The following is an 18,222-nucleotide window of genomic DNA, read 5'->3' as shown; positions in this document are numbered from 1 at the left end:
ATATATATATATATATATATATATATATATACATATATATATACATATACATATACACACACATATACATATACACACACACACACTGTATATATAGTATGCATTATCTCACCATGCTCCAAGATATCAGCTTTAGCCACTGAAAAAAACATATTGAAAGGATACTGAGCTAAAGTGTTAATAATAAAAAGCGAAGACTCACCAATAAACCTAACGATTCTGCGGATGAGAGGGTTTAGGTAGCAGCACTCGCCCGTCACAATGGTTTTCTCCTGGGCTAGGAGAGCTTCTCTAGTGGACTTCATGATATACATGGAGATCTCACCAACAAATATCTGCAGACACAACAAAAAAAGCATTAGATTCCAGCAGTTAATGCATCTCGTTTAAACACAAATGAGACTCATGTCTATTATAATATTTCTGATCTTTTGCTCATCACTTGAATTGCAGGAACTATATTCTTCATTTAAGCCCTTATGTTATGGTGTCACAGTTTTGGTATCAATGCCATCAAACCTGGTGTAGTTTTCAATCTAAACACAATTTAGTTTTTTTTTTTTTTTTGGTTTGTACCTTTAAGACATCTGTATGCAAATGACTTATGATGTCACATGTGAAAGCAGGAGTGGCTCTCACACTCGTTCATCAGGAATAGGCGTTAATATGTAAATGTTTCAATTAATATGTTAATGAGCTCTTGGTCCAGATGTCATAACCATGGCAATTTCAGAGGGTTTTGAAGTCTGACGTAAATTATCTGGGACTTTGTGCTGTGAATGTTAGAATGACACAGTACATCAAACTCTTTCTATAGTTTCTATAACCCCTCCGTTTTGTGAGAAAAATCAGGATTTCTAAAGTCTTTTGTGGCATGAAATTGAGTGAACCTCTAATGATCAGTTCACTATGCCCTTGTATTATTTGGAGTAAACCAACTGTAGCTAAACACAGTGTTTCGCACTAATGATATCAATAATGACGATACAATAACAAAATTCATGCTTTGACTCCTGGCACAAGGCATAAATATTCAAAGGCGTATTCAAAGCCGTAAATATCAAATGTTATAAATACTTTTAGAAGCTAAGCAATATTTCAGCCCAAAATGAAAACTGTCATTATTTACTCCTCCTCATGTTGCTCCAAATCCATATGTACAGTTTACAAAGCTCTCTCTCATTCACTGTACCTCCTTTAGGGCCAGTGGTTTGGTTATGATTCATTTTGTTTATAATACTTTATGCACCAATTTTTAATTTAAATGCAAATGTAAGATAATTGAGAATTTAAAACTTAAATATGGAACTGTTCCTCACACACACACACAAATGCCTTTATAATATTTATTTATGTCAAAGTTTAAAAAAGAAAAAAACAAGAGGGAATGTATAAAGTATAGAAAATTGGATTCATATATTTTTTTTTACAGCATCAGTCACATGTTGCACATGTATGTGTCTCTAGTGAAACAAACTAAACAAGAAGTTAAAAGACAGAATTTACTAAGAAAGACCCACTGATGGAATAATTTGCATAAAAAGGATGTGTTTGAGCTGAAAAGAAATGATAATGACAAAAGTGGAGCCGTTTGGGGATTTGCACCTAAAAGATACAGCATTTCACAGGCCACTTTGAAGTCAGATATTTCTCAGCCACTGACCATTTCTGAAGTTAGCAAACGCAAAGGAGGGTTTCCATTTAGTTTCATGTTCTACCACACAGAGGACAGAAAGTTTGTGTTGTAGGGAGGGCAAAACTCACGAGCAGAGGCTGCTGCTGCAGTTCTTTATATCTCTGGAGTCAAACTCACTTTGGCTTGTTTAAGGCTGAAAACACAAAAGCTTATTTCTGCGCTTGGAATGATGGAATTGAAAACCTGCTGCTTGAGATACAGAATGAGGTATAAAGATGAACTGTATTAAAAAGTTTCAAGAAGCCTACAAGATGTTCTGCCAAGCGTATGTTATATTTTGGTGAATGTCATAAAGGCGATCATGGGTCATATTATAAAATATAAAAAATTAAATATAAAATTATGCAGTCATTATTTAATTTTATTTCCCTTCAGAAAATGAAGCCAATTTTGGTTGTATCGTGGCATTTTCAAATAAATAAATACATACATAAATACGGGTGTGATGACAGAACGTCCATACTGGGGTGAATTATCCTGTAATTATTCTTGATAAAACGTACAAGTAAAATATGATGTACATCCTCAAGGCGTGTCTAATCTGAAAAATGACCTCTGTAACTCCTAACTGCTTCATTGCACTTCTGTTAATGGCCCAAACAAAGGCAGTAAAACTGAGACCATCATTTTCAGCAGAAATAAAATATATTCACTGTAATTTGTCTTTAGTGGTTGACGTTTTATGATCCGTGTGGTTATTAAAATGATATGAGTCACACTGAAACTCCACTCTGGAGACTAAATTTCATTTCCCCTTCATGTTTTACACCTGCTCTTAATTGAAATGTAAAGTAATAATAATGTTAATTTAATAATAATAATAATACAAATCTACAAATAAATTCAAATAATTTTTTGACCCAAAATAAATAAGTCAAGTATGTAGTATGTATTGTATGTTGGTATTGCAGTGCCCTCTGGTGTTCACGTCCAACAATCACAAAAAAAAAAAAAAAAAAAAAAAGGAAAAAGAAAATGCAGAAATCTTTATTGAAATTAGGGGTGGGTGATATGGCAAAAATATAATATCACAATATTTTTAAGAAAAATCACAATTCACGATTTTATCACGATTCTTTGTCATGTTAGTTTTACTATTTTGCAAGTTGTCTGAGCATTACAGCCAAACTAATTTCCCTATTATAAAGACAAAACCTTTCAAGGTAACAAAAATATTAAAAAAGAATGGCGGATATTTAGGCCAAAGTGGGCGAAGATAAAAATATTTGTCATTATTTTATCTTTGTTATTAAAAAATGAGAACAAAGATACACATTACAAACACACATACTATACAAATAAAACAGTGTTTTATTTTCAGGTACAATAGGCAGGAGCATTCGAGAAATTGAATCAACAAATATAAAAATAAAACACTATATAGATTGATTCCTATTAAATCAACTGTATTAATGTTTTTCAGTCAAGAGTAGTGAGTGATTTTTCTCTTTGCGTTTGGTGTTTTATTAACATTGGAGAAATAATTAACCCCAAAATAAAAAGTGTTTTATATTTATACCATCATTTACTCACTCAAAAGTTTCTTTAAACCTGAATGAGTTTCTTCTGCTGAACATAAATGCTATTTTGAGGAACGTGGAAAACCAAACAGTTGCTGGTCCCCAGTGACTTATTCCATAGTATTTTTTTTTCCTTCTATGAAAAGTCAATGTGGACCAGATACTGTTTGGTTACCCACATTCTTCAAAATATCTTCTTTTGTGTTCAGCACAAGAAAGAAATTAATACAGGTTTGGGACAACATGCGAGTTAGTAAATAATGACAGAAATTAAATTTTAAGGTGAACTATCCCTTTAATGACAGTCGGCAGCATGTTCAGTACTGCCCCTTTAAGACATGCACGCATCTAATATACAGAGGCACGCATCCGTTTTCTCTCAGCTGTTTACTTACTCATTTTAGACATAAGCAACGGAGTCTATACATAAACCTTGTGTGTTTTGACAGTATTAGTGCACAAGATAACTTAGTTCAGTAATCAGGCGCTTTTTGACATGCTTTAGCACGCGCGCTTCGGGTGTACGGGCTCAGAAAAAGCGCACGTGAATAAAACATTTAACCGGCAAGGCTTTAAAGCAGATCCGAATAATGTACAGTATATTGAGACGGAGGAATAAGAACTGCAGCTGATATAATGTGCGCTGTAGCACGATACTACGATATTTCTTCAAAAGCAGATCGTGGAGACATTTTTATCGTCCACGATCAAAAATCGTCATATCGCACACCCCTAATTGAAATATTCCATTATTTACTTTATTTTACAAATGCATCTGCCAGAGATTTTTATCCCAGTTTCACAAATTGTGCAACATTCAACATCAACTGTGTAGGATTTTTTTTTTCTTTTAAATAATAACAACTATTATATTATATTCTATTATATTATACATTATGAAAAATATAATACTAAGAGTTTGGAATGAATTCAACGTTCGGAGAACAATGGTTTCAACAACAACAAAAATAAATAATAATAATAATAATCATTTTTATTAGTAGTAGTAGTAGTAGTAGTAGTAGAAGTATCTCCCACCCTATCTGAGCTTTGGAAAACCAGATTGTTGTTAATGTTTAGATATAGTATTAAAAGCAGAAGGATACTGAACCTTTAAAATTTAAAAAGTTGATTACATCACCAGAAACTAAAAAAACCTAAAACAATTGGAGCTCACTACTGAACTAGTCTGTTGTTGGTGATGTTGAGCCAGCGGTACTCACGATGGCTGTGGGCGCAGCTGCCACCACGCAGTAGAGGATGAGAGGAGGGATGAAGCTGCTCTCCTCCACCCCGGGGTACGGCTTCATCAGGTCAGCGTCGTTACAGAAGAAGCCCTGGATATGGAGCCCAAACGTGTCTGTGCATTCAAAGTAGTACGCCAGCAGCACCGTCCCAGCCATGATCACCAACTTGAAAGAGAACAAAGAAACAAACTTAACAAATGTATCTGTTGAGCAGTGTTGGCCAGTAGCTGGTTACAGTAATAATATTACTTTGTGCAGTAACTAGTAGTGTAACTAATTACTAAATAGCTAAATAGCTCGTTACGTAGTTCATTTTGATGACTCAACCTCTACTGATTTGACGTCCAACAATCCAATAATTCCTAGATTTATTTTCATAATTTTCACGAACACATGAAGTCACCAGTGCAGCAGGCAAGCTTGAAATATGGGAAAGCTTACATTCAGTGGATGGAAATATTGCCATTACGTTGATTTTGTCAGGAGAAAATATGATCTGAACACTGATGTGCAAGTTGTGGCATTACTTTACTCTGGCATAACATGGATTGCACATTTCCCTCTGATCCTGATATGAATTGTATTACAAGAATTAAAAATCATTTTAGAAAACGAAACATTTTCTTACGAACTTATGCTATTTCTTTTGATAAAATGCATCGTGAAATATAATCGTATATGGGTACAAGAGAAATTATAGCTACAATTAACGTCACGCTACACATGACAATTAATGAGGTTAATACAACACTTAAAAATCACTATCAATCGTTATAAGTGTTTGTAATAACTTCTGTCTGCGAGCCAAAGTGGATTTTGGTCAAATGATGAGGCAGAAATATATTGTCAGTATCATTTCAGAACAACTTTTTGGGTAAGATATGCAACTTATGTGGGGCATGAAGGAAAACTAATGTAACCAGTAGAGTAACTAATTACTGTTGCCTGAAAGTAATAAATAACGTAATATTACTTGTGTAAGGAGTAACTAGTACCAAGTAATTAATTACAGTTGAGTAACGAACCCAAAAACTACTGTTGAGAACTTAATTTCACCAACACACAAAATAAAATACTCCAAAATTTGTCTCATCTCCATGCACCAAACCTCATGCAAGCATCTGTTTTCTTTTTGTATTAGGCCCACTCATAAGTTATATTTTTACCCTCTAAAATACTCCTCAAGCATTCATTTCCAACAGAGTTACATAAAGGGCCTTTCATGAAACATGCAAGACAGCGTCTCTGAGAATACAGCTTAAGGCACAGTATGCTTAAAGTGATGTGTTATGTAACTTACACTAGCCTGCAAAAGTTTGGGGTCAGATCAAGATTTTTTTTTTTTTTTTTAATTAAGAAGAAGAAATTAATATGATTATTTAGCAAAGACATTAAATTGATCAAAAGTGACAGTTAAAAAAAAAAAAACATTTATAAATGTTACAAACTACCAAAAAATAAATCAAGTAAATGCTGTTCTTTTGAACTTTCAATCCACCAGCCCTGAAAAGAAAAATCCACATAAAAAATATGAAATATTAATAATAATACAAACAGTTTTTTTGAGCAGCAAATCAACATATTGATATGATTTCTGAAGGATCATGTGACACTGAAGACTGAAAAAATGTAGCTTAATCACAGCAATAAATGACATTTAAAAATATATATTACAATGGAAAACAACTATCTTAAATTCTAATAATATTTCATAAAATTAAGGTACTTGCACACTCAGTCCGAAATTTTTTTTTTTTTCTTGATTTTTTTGTATTCGTCATACTTTCCTATCAAAATGCTTGCTATGGATGCGAAAACGCAGAAAATCAAACCTGATCCGAATTTTTTGTTGGACGAAAGTTTCGGAGGCAGTGTGTAAACATGATTGACACAATCTGAGGTCGTATTTAATTTTGTAACGTGCAAAAACTTGACGTGAATTTTACTGTATCAAATAAATGCAGCCTTAATGAGCAGAAGAGACGTCTTTTAAAAACATGAATAATTCCACTTTTGGCTGCCAGTGTACACTAAAGTTAGCAGGCTTACATAGTCATGTTTAGGGGTGTTTTCACACCCTCACTTTCTCTTCAGTTAATTCAGGCATACATGAACACATTGTGCTCTACTCTGCACCAAAACAATCAATCCAAGATCGGCTGGCCCGACTGAAAATGAACTCTGGAGCGGTTCGTTGTGGTCAGAAAACAACGCAACGCAACCCAACAAACCAAATAAACAGAGCTGTCAGTAAAAAGCAACAGCGTCTGATTCTGTTGGTGAGTTGAAATCCTAAACTGTTGTGTAAATGCCTAACCCTAACCCTAACCCTAAGGCTTGATTTACACTCTAACTGATATAAATATGCTACGAGGAACATAAACAGGTTCGCGCTCACCAAAGAGAGGACAGTTTTACTCAGTTTTACTGACTTACATAAACACATTTTGGTGCGCTTTGAAAAAGAGAGCTGAACCAAGAAGTAAATGCTACATAACAACAATGTAACAAAGTCCCTATTTCGAAATGAAGATCTACAGCTCTGAAAATGTCGAGTTCAAAGATGAGATTCACTTCAAAACCGTGTAAAAGTGGTGTATTTCAACATTACTCCCGCTCAAATGCCGTCCCAAAGTCCTCCACTGTAAGTACATCTCTATAAACCCATCGTTTTGTTTTTACAAAGTAAGAAGGTGAAGTTGTTGCCTCTGGTTACAACAGCATGTCACAGATGTCCACAGAGTTTAACTTTAACCACCAGCTGCCAGCGCCGACCACTAAATCAAATCACAGTCCACATCAGAAGTCATATCAGGACAGAAGAGAATATCAAAGCAGGTTGAATATGGTCTTTATGCACATCTCGCACTCTGAAGCAACACAATCTGAACCCTGCAGCAATGTACTGAGTCAGCGCCTCATTAGTATTTCATGAGCCCACGTACCATGGTTCCTCATGCTTGACTTAAACCATAATATAAAGGGCATCATATGGAGCCAAAGGGGATGCACGTCTAAACCAATTACAGTTGCGATCCACTGACACAGCACTTTTCTTTCTAGTCGCTGAATTCAGAAAAGTGGCCTCAAACTATAGGTGGAACATAGGTTTATTCAGGGTAAGTATAATATTAACACTTCACTGGAACAAAAAAGTAGTACTGAGGTGATGGTAGTAGATAGCAAATGGTACAGTACTTTCATTTACACCACGGTACTGAATGATTACCGCAATCAAGCAAGTTTGAAAGTATTTGGCAACGGTGCTGAACATGAATTAGAGGCAAATGCTATTAGCTTGTTAGATACACAGCTGAGATTCAATGTTATCTCGCTCGACAGCATTTCAGCATAACACATTTTAATAGCTAGCTATAGTTTTCATTATGTAGGCTTTTCCATCATTGGAATTTAGAGATTTTTGTCTATTTTTGTTGATTTCCGTGTGTTTTAACTGTACCCCCCTCCCTTTTTTTTTTTTTTGAACAGACGTAAAAGTGCACAATTCAGACTTAAATTGTTATAATTCATGAACGTTTCTGAATACAGACCTAAGGTTAGTCTCTTTTTAAAGAAGACAATCTGCAGATTATCGCAGAAGTGAAATCATTTCACAAGAAAAAGGTATAAAAAAAAGTTATAGAAGTTTAAATTTACTGTAAAGAAAATGTACTGTACTATCTTTATTTTATATTATAATCAAATTAATATTTTACAAAAGAGGTTATGATCCAAAATTGCTATAAAATTAAAGGCATATGTACAAATAAGTTGTGTTCCAAATTTGAAGTTGATATAAAAAAAGATGATTTCCATGGTAACACAAATGGGTTTCACAGGATGAATTTTGAGGTTTTAAGCTTTCAAATGATATATAATTTATGATGATTACTAAAACGTGATAGGGAAAAAGGAAACAAAGAATAATTGCTGTGACAAAGGTCAGAACTTCTGTTATGATGTATATGTTTTGAGGTGCATTCTTGTCATAAATTAATTTCTGTTTCTACATAATTTTTACAAACAGTGGTAAAATATCCATTTAGGAGTCTTAGACCTTTCCAACAATATATAGTTTGTCGTGATTAGAGTAGGGTTTAATTGTTATATTGAAGAAAACTTAGGCATCCCGCTGATGGGAGAGTGACAGTTAAGGTGTTGCAAACTGGGGCTAAAACTACTGTGAAAATATTGTAATCCAGTCATAAAATGTTTAACGCTGGCTTAAAGCTGGAATTCACTACATGACTTTTGCCCTGACTTACAGTTAAGATAAGTCAACGCTAGTTGCTTAAAGTCAGAGCCAGTGTGCAGATATGAGTTCCCAGATTTCATAGAAAATCATGTAGTGTATGACGGTCACAGACTCTGATTTTGTGGCTTCAGATTCTACATCCACCCAGTCAGAGGAGATGATCAAACATGTTTGATATTTTCAGAAGATTTTAGAACACGTTGTTTTCATTTGTCATGCATCGCCTAGCAAAAAGGTGCACGTTTCTGCGTGAGTTTGTTGTGATTAGAATGACTTTAAAGTCTGCTAGTGTGTAATCCTCAGTCATTTAGTGTATGGTGGTCAGTTTCTTTTCTCTGTGACTGTTTAGAAAAGTCAGTAAGTGTATGATGCCTAGCGTCATCGGATGTGACATGCACTTTTACAAGTTGTTTGAACTGAAATGTGTGTTGGCAGCGTGTGTACACAACCACCCTATAATGATAAAAATCCACCCAGTTATATTTTTTTGTTTGTTTGTTTTGTTTTTTAATCTCTTTAAAGCATTTCCCCTTTCTGAAATCGAGCCAATCTCAGATGCCTGTCAGTGTGACGTCACACAGACCCAGGTCCCTCCCACGATTGTTGATTGACACTAGCGTTTTACCTTAGACCCACCCTGAGTGAGCTGTCATCAGTCCTCCATTTTTTCGACGCCACAGCAGATGTAGACAAGAATGACTCCTAAGCGATTGAGGTGTTTTGTTTTTGGATGTAATGATGAACATAGCAGTAGTCATTTACTCCCGACATCTGAACCGCTGAAGACGCAGAGGATTACATTTGTTTTTGAAGGGAATAAACCCCCTTATCTACCTAAATGTGTTTATGTTCGCGCGAATCATTCGTGATCCAGCTTCACCTCCAGAAGAAGTGAGTATAAGGTTATTTTATGAATCTTTGCAAATAGTCTTTTCTAATAACGTGCTAGTTAGCAAGTTCTGTGGCTAAAAGTAAACCGTCTCATGAGAATGGCTCGTCACCCCACGGAAGAGAGGGACGGAGTGAGTAGAGCTCATTAGCATTTAAAGAAACATGCACTAAAACGGCTTGCTGAAAACAGAGCTGATTTTGACAGGGTAAAAAGGGTGCCGTTTTACACTAACATTGAGAAATTTTAACCAAAGTATATTATAGACTTTTCATTAAGACCCTAAAGAATCATATCAACTTGTGGAAAATGGGCATTCGATGACCCCTTTAAAAGTCGTGTAGTGTTTGAGCCTTTAGTTGTTTACCATTGACAAGCAACATTTTAACTTGGTTTATTCCACCTCAATCTCAAGAATAATGTAACTTTTTAATAAGGTGGTGATTTCTTATGAATCCAGACAATATGTTTTGTATGGAAAAATGCATAATTTTTATTTAAGGCAAGCACGAAGATCCACCGCTAAACAACGATCAGTGGGGCACAAGCAGACTGTATGAAAATGTACAAATTACATTGTACGAATTCATATGAATTACTGACCAATTTTCAAATTGTAAAATAGCTATGCATTGCCTTGAGTGTAGTATATTTTGTAAGGATAAGTATTCAACTTATTTACAAATTTGTGTATACTGGCTCTTGTACAATGGCTTCAAATGTGGCTAAAGATCAGATTTTAAAAAGTCAAAACTATCCATTTTTATATTAGTTTTAAGATTTTGTCTTTTGTTTTTAACCAACTGGTTTAGTACACTGTTATAATGTTTACATTTGAATGTTGTCTATTAAATAACCATATGTATATAACCAAATATGTTGAACGGTTGTCCTGTGAATGCACAGAATGCCAAACTAAAGCGTACCTGTGGGTAATAAATCCTATTTCCAGCAACATGAAAGTGTTTTTCTCATAACCCCTCGGGACTGAGCACAGTACAGTTAACAGTGCTTTACAACAAAGTGCTCTGAGCAAAACCCACTAAGATGAAAATCCAGAAAACAAACGTCCACTGCACTACAAACAACATCAGGATCTCTCTAGAGCTTATTAAACTGACTGAAGGAGAGGCTGCCCTACAAACCATTCATATCCGTCACTGATGGACTGAGCTGAAAAATTTCCACCATGCTTTATTATTATCCATTAGATTTATTTTGATTTCTTGCAGAGGAGATGTCATTCGACGTGTGTATTATGTACATTTGATGTCGTCATGATATTGGCAATATTAACATATTTAGTCATTAAAAATGACAAAGACTAGGTAATACCCTTGTGAAAGAGAGATATCATTTTAAAAAGAGTACCAATTATGGAAGTCATATACTGTAAAATAATATACCTGAATCTAATGTGATGTTTTTGGAAATTTCATGTTCATTTCATTCTGTTGAATGTACTGACAAGCATTTATAGTAAATTAAACCGTTTTAATGTAATTTATATTAAATACTGTACATCATGCATTTAAATATTTGTGTAATTACATATTTGTAATGATGAAGCTGCATTTTACTACATTTCAAATATATTAACTTTAAATATAATATCAAATAACGCACTACACTTAAAGGGTAATGAGACAAAAACAAAACATACTTAGTTTAAACAGTAAATACTCATTATTAACGTAGTAAATATTTAGACAACACCAATCTTAAAATTTAGGAATATTTAGGAAAATTTGAGTTAACTACTAAATGTCCTTTCAGTCATATGTCGACTATGCCTTTAGTTCCTCATGCTAACACATTGCTCAGAACATCTCATCTTTAATGTATAAAGTTGTGATGATTGAGACCAAATCTGTTCTGCTGTGAAAGTGATTTTATGCCGAATAGACTAATTACAGCTCAGTCCTTGAAATTTCTATCATTTCCCAACACACAATGCAATAATCAGCATGACACAACATAAGACAAAACACGCCTCTGCTGTCCTACAGGGGGCAGCGTGTGACTACAAACACCAACAGAATGTGTGCGTGTGTGTGCAGAGAGAGAGAGAGAGACTCAGAATGAAACAAGCTTACTACACACTGATCAGAATTCACTGTACTACATACTATTCAAGTCAAGACAGTAGGCACTATCAAAATAGTACTATGCTACAATACTGACAAATAACCTCATAGTGTTGCCTGCAAGAGACTTCTAGTTATTATCTTGGGAATAAAAACTGTTATTTAACATTTTTAATCTGATGCCACTACAGTTACTTCCAGTTCATTCACCACATTGCATTATGGGATACAGTACCGTACAGTGCAGTGTGTTCTGTTGTAAATTTGCTCTGCATTCAGTATTCCATACATGCCAAAAAAAAATCCTACATGCAGCAGAAATTATTGAACAAATTAAGAAATTATTATTATTTTTGTCCATATTGAATGGAAAAGGGAGAAAGAATTAAAACAAAAAGTAAAACATTTGACAAATGAAGACAGCCACAAATATTAGTGTTGTAATTTTACAGTAATGTAAAATAAAATAATAATAATTATTATTATTATTATCTTAAAAACTTATTTTTTTTTAATTTTGCAGTAAAAATTACATTAGCAATATATCTTATTTTTATTTAGTAACTATTATTATTATTATTATTATTATTTAGCCATATTGATATATAATCATAACATTTTGGCCAAATTGTGCAGCCCTGCCAAAAAGCACAGCAAACCTGGAAAATAGTTTTTAAATCACTGTCACAAGTTAAAATCAGAAAAATCGCAGTAACATTTTTCTCAAATTGTGTAGTAGTTTGTGTCATCAGATGAGCATTTAAACTAAATGGCAGTCGATGCTAAGCTGCTTTAAAGGAATAGCTCACCTAAAAATTACAAAAATCCTCAAAATAAAAAATGATATGCATTACTCTTCTCAGCAGCCAGACTTGTGATTTGCAGAGTGGATGATAAAAAGGTCCCACTGATAAAACAAATCCCCTTGACTTACGCTGAATGAGGAACCAGAGCTTAGTTCACTCAAAAATGAAAATTCAGTCATCTTTTACTTACCCTCATGTTGTTCCAAAGCATGTACAGTATTTATTTCTTCTAAGGACACAAACGTTGAAGATTCAAACAACACTGGACCACACTCTCACACAATTTTTGAGTTTTACAGAAATACAGGTTAGGTATAAGGGCGAGTAAATGAAGATAGAATTTAAATTTTGGAGTGAACTATTTCTTTAATAGACCAGAATATCACTGGATGAGCTTGGCTTTTGATTGAACCAGCAAAAAAACCACTCAGACTCCCAAGAAACCACTAAACACTACTCCGAACACCCAAGCAGAGTGGCAGAGAGATCTGCAAGCGCCACTAACATTTCCTTCAGAAAAATGTTTAAATCCAGTTTCCCCATAATCCCTCATAGATAAGCAAGCACATCCCATCAGCCTCACGTCCAGCCAGAGCAGATCAGATCTAAAACTAAACGGAAGGGCAATGCTACAGCTGTTCCAGACGAGCAGAATCAATCATAACTGGCCATATGCATCATAAACACGAGCTCTCGGTCAACTTACAACCCCAGCGGTTCACTGGGACACAGCCCTAAAGCGCACATGATGAACGACTTCACACAACCATGATTCATCATTCTGTTCGGTGCTGAATCAAACGAATTACACCAGTAGATGGTTCACTCTATTTTCGGAAAGCATGCTGTAAAAATAGTTTACAGTGCGCTCTGACACCGCATGATGAAACGAGGCGCATTCTGAGTTCATGCAGATATCATAATAATTGATCATCTTCTACTTCTGAATTTAAAGCACACACGGATACATGTTTTCTGAACATGGTTTTCTTACTGCAACGGAAGCAGAAGCGGTGTTCAATTTTTACATCAACGTATTAAAATTATATTTAGGTTAATTGTGTAGTTGATTGAAATAGCTCTTGCTGATTGCAAATTTAAGCAAATGAAAAGAAAAGAAAACAAAAACATTTGCATAATGATTAGTTCTAATAAAATAAACATCAAAAGGAGCTCGCAAACAATTTGGTATTCAAACGGACATGGCCTACTGACTAACTAATGTGACCAGACTTCAGATATGAAAAAGATGAAAAGGTTCACATGCTTAGAGGAATAATTAACACATCACTGTAAATGATCATCATAGTTTATTTATAAATAATGTTACAAAAGGTTTATATTTAGAAGTTATGAGTTATATAGTTCTTTTGAACTTTCTATGCATCAAAAAGCCCTTTAAAAACGTATCAGAGTCTGCACAAAAAATATAATAATACTGATGATAATAATACTGTGATTTTTTTACCATTAAATCAGCATATTAGAATGATACAGGAATAAATTACATGTAATTAAAAAAAAAGTCATTTTAAAATATATTAAAACAGAAAAGAGTTATTTTTAACTGCAGTAATATTTCACAATATTACTGTTTACTGTATTTTCAATCAAATAATTACAGCCTTGGCGTGCACTTCTTTTAAAAACTTCTAATAAATCATATCGACACCAAGCGCTTTGAAAGGTAAAGCTCCAAAAATGACCATAAAAACACCACTGAAGCTGTCTGTACGACCGTGGATTACGCATATTAGCACTTTGTGATCAGTTACTGCACATGTAAAGTCATTTAGTTACTAAATATTTCTAAATCATGTTTGAATGTAAATGTGAATAAGATTTCAGAGGTTCAGTAAAGGTTTTTTATACCCACTGACTTACTGACTTAGAGCATAACATTTTGCGCAATAAACTCTCATTCTATCCCATTAATTATTGCAGGTTTGGGTTATATTCTTGAGTTTTCTTTTCACTGTTTTTATTATTTTGAGGAATAATAGGTCTGTTTTTGTCGCGTGAGATGAGCAAACGCACGATCACATTTAGTCTAGATCTACGGTAACATGTTCACACAGCGCACACAACGCCTCTGCACTTACTCCTGATTTCTCTCAACACGAGGACACGAGAGCTGTCAATCAAATGCGAAAACAAACTGCCGTTACTTGTTTGAAAAAGTAACTCAGACATTTCCTTGTAATTCAAAAATAATGTGTTACTCTACCAGTTACTTGAAAAAGTAATCTGATTACGCAACTCAAGTTACTTGTAATGCGTTACCCCCAAAACTTATTTTAATTTTTAAGTGAATGTTTCTGGGCTTAATATGAGCTTGTGGAAAGAGAGAGCTGTTTGCTCAGTCATATTTGATTCAACTCATTTATTTTAATAGGTTAATTAGATCTTCTCGAAAGTATTCACCAGTGGGCCTATCCTAAACTCTCATACAAATAATTAGACAGACATCACTTAAAGTATTTGCTGTGTTCAGTATTCAGATTTGTTGGTTCTCAGTCCTGCCAAGAGTTTCTAGTGCATGTGTCAATCATGTCTGTACGCCTGGATTTGAGCAGTTTCACTACGTTCTTCCTTGAACGTACTGTCAAACTGTCTCAGGTTATTTGTGGAGCATCTGCGATCCGCACTTCACTGATATTTTTGCAGGGTTTAAAGAAAAGAAACTCTGTTATCATTCTTGCATCGTCTGACTGGTTATGACGCAATGCATTTGAAATCGTATACGCAATCGAATATCAACTGACAGCACAATACATTCGCTTCATGTTGAAACGGGGTTTACAACAGTGCGGGTAAAGTAGACTAAATGTCTTCAGGTGAGCCATCCAAAGACTAAATCTGTCTCTGGCTGAGGTTGGCTTGCTTGTTGGTGTTGGCAGGTAAAAGTATGTTCACTGGGAGGAAACATTTAAGTCAGACAGAAAATTTCTCCTGACTTCCAAAGTTTCCTGGGTAGTCTTCACTGATCAGCCACAACATTAAAACCACCTCCCCTGGACTCCACAAGACCTCTGAAAGTGTCCTGTGGTCTCTGGCACCAAGGCATTAGCAGCAGATCCTTGAAGTCCTGCAAGATGTGAGGTGGGCCTCCGTGGATTGGATCTGTTGGTCCAGCAAATCCCATAGATGCTCAATCGAACTGAGATCTGGGCACTTTGTAGGCTAAGGCAACACATTGTACTCTTTGTAATGTTCCTCAAACCATTCCTGAACATTTTTTGCATTATCCTGCTTTCGTATGTGTTCGATACCTACAAACTATGCCGAAGGCCATGGATGTGTGTTAGAATCAGGACTGGTAAGAAAACACTGTGATTTACAATTTTTTCCCTTCAAACAAAACATACTGTTTCAGACGGCAAAGTTTAAATCCTGTCTGGCTAGCGCATTTCACGTCCACTAATGTTTAAGAATAGCAAGCAGTGAGGAGGCTGTTCAAACGCATACGACCACATGAACGTCTACACTACAAAAGCAATCCAGTCGAATGCTTTTTCAGCTACCTCTGGAAGCGGTCGAAAGCAGACAAGCTCAAAACTTTTCAGACCCTATTTACACCTGTGATAGGATTGACTAAAATGTATCTTTAATACCAGGAATAAACAGGGCCCAAGATCTTTTCCTGATTCCAACACATGAAATTCAAGAACTGCCGTTAATCACTTGTTGATTAATATATCATATCCCTTGATATGTGCCAGTGTAACAACATAGTCAACATTATTCACTTCACTTGTCAGTGGTTTAAATGCTGTAGTGTATTTTCTACCTTGAGGCCTACAACGTTAGCCTTTCAAAACAATGTTTAGTTTCTTGCATTCAAAAGGGAACACCTGATCTGAAAGTCAGTTAATATATGCAACAAAAGTCCTAGATTACAACTAATACATGTCAGAAAAAGGATGTCGCTTGATGAAACAGCTTTCAATAAAATATTAATGAAAATGTGTCCTAAATATAACAAAATAAAACACAACAGCCTTACAAATGTCAGAGAACTAGATATCTGGTGTTATAGACAGAGAGACACAAAAGTACAGCTCAAAGTCCCAATGGATGGCTGAAGAGAAGAGCACAAGCACTTTGTGGCTGGACTTTTAGGATGAATAATTAAATTGTGTCTGATGTTATTGGGCAGATCTCAAGAAGCAAGTTCAATGTGTTCTGTCTCTAATGCAGGGTCCAAAATTTACTTTTTCCCACACCAGCCAATGATGGGTGAGTTGAGAACATTAGCAAGACAAAAATAGTTTTGACAATGAAACTGCATTTTGCCTTGTTAAAGGTCAATTTCTCTAATATTGTTTTCTCCTGGTGAACTTTCCATTACACATCCCAGACTGATCACTTGTTAGCTGTGTATCAGGGACGCATCAGGGTGGATAAACGTTTACACAACACCGTGCGATTTGGTCACATGGTCTGGCTAACTCGTGGTTTCAGTGATGCAATCCAATCACAAGATGTTTTGGACCCCATTTACACCTGTATTTCTTACTGACTACTTGTGATCACAACATTGCATGTTAATAACTATTCCCATGTTGTAAACTATTTAAACTACTATATATAATGCTGAATATGATGTATGATAATGCAATGTGGAATTGCAATTTGTTGGTCCCAATAATACCAAATGTCTGATTTTACCAGCAAATGAAAATGGTTTCTAAATTATTATTCTACAAAAGTTTCCCATTTTAGCTCTATTTTCATTTTTGTTTTGTTTAAAGTATCATAAGAGTATCGTATCATGAGATCAGCATTGTGTATTCAACCGAATCATGACATAAGTGTATTGTTACACCCCTATTATTTACTTTTTCACGATTCCTAAAAATGCCAAGTTAATTATCAAGTACAAAAAAGCACTGGCCAAAGTTAATTAATTAACTGCAATATAGATAATAATGTTTAAATATAATTAGCTAAATATATGTTTATTAATTTAACTCTGTTTTTTTTATTATACTATAAGAAAGATTATTAAATGATTTAGATTTATATGTACTACAAGGCATAGCAATAATCAGCAATATTTGCCTTTACATATTTTATTAAAACATTTTAAAAACAACACATGGCCACCATCAACAATCTTTGACCGATGAACAAATGATTTTCATATCAATTCACTGAAACAGTTTGGACTTGTTTGTGGAAATTAACTGAACTTGTAAACTGTTTTTGTACATTTAGCTGTTTATCTTCACCACGCCTCAAGACTGTTTTAATAAAACTCATCACCTTCATACCAGATCAGTCAAAATTCTCAACTTATGTATTTAGTTTCAACAAACACTGCTTAAACATAGCATTCGCCTCAAAGGGTTGTAATGCATCATGGGTAAACACCAATTTTTGATAAATTCAGAAAATTGCCGTTAATCACTTGTTGATTAATATATCATATCCCTTGATATGTGCCAGTGTAACAACATAGTCAACATTATTCACTTCACTTGTCAGTGGTTTAAATGCTGTAGTGTATTTTCTACCTTGAGGCCTACAACGTTAGCCTTTCAAAACAATGTTTAGTTTCTTGCATTCAAAAGGGAACACCTGATCTGAAAGTCAGTTAATATATGCAACAAAAGTCCTAGATTACAACTAATACATGTCAGAAAAAGGATGTCGCTTGATGAAACAGCTTTCAATAAAATATTAATGAAAATGTGTCCTAAATATAACAAAATAAAAC

The 18,222-nt window shown here is 34.6% G+C and overlaps 1 protein-coding gene across 1 annotated transcript in view; it reads right to left on the bottom strand.

Moving 5' to 3' along the window:
- plppr1 (phospholipid phosphatase related 1) overlaps nt 1-18,222 on the bottom strand; it is a 62,770-nt gene that overhangs the window by 16,466 nt on the left and 28,082 nt on the right. Inside the window, exons 3-4 of the mRNA XM_058789943.1 lie at nt 4,440-4,628; nt 203-335 (exon numbers count right to left, since the gene is read on the bottom strand). Of these exons, the coding sequence (XP_058645926.1) occupies nt 203-335; nt 4,440-4,628 (322 nt within the window). The remainder of the gene's footprint in view (nt 1-202; nt 336-4,439; nt 4,629-18,222) is intronic.

Source organism: Onychostoma macrolepis, chromosome 10, assembly GCF_012432095.1.
Source record: "Onychostoma macrolepis isolate SWU-2019 chromosome 10, ASM1243209v1, whole genome shotgun sequence".
Lineage (NCBI taxonomy): Eukaryota > Metazoa > Chordata > Actinopteri > Cypriniformes > Cyprinidae > Onychostoma > Onychostoma macrolepis.
The sequence above is the reverse complement of the archived record's forward strand: the minus strand, read 5'-3'. Positions and strand labels throughout refer to the sequence as shown.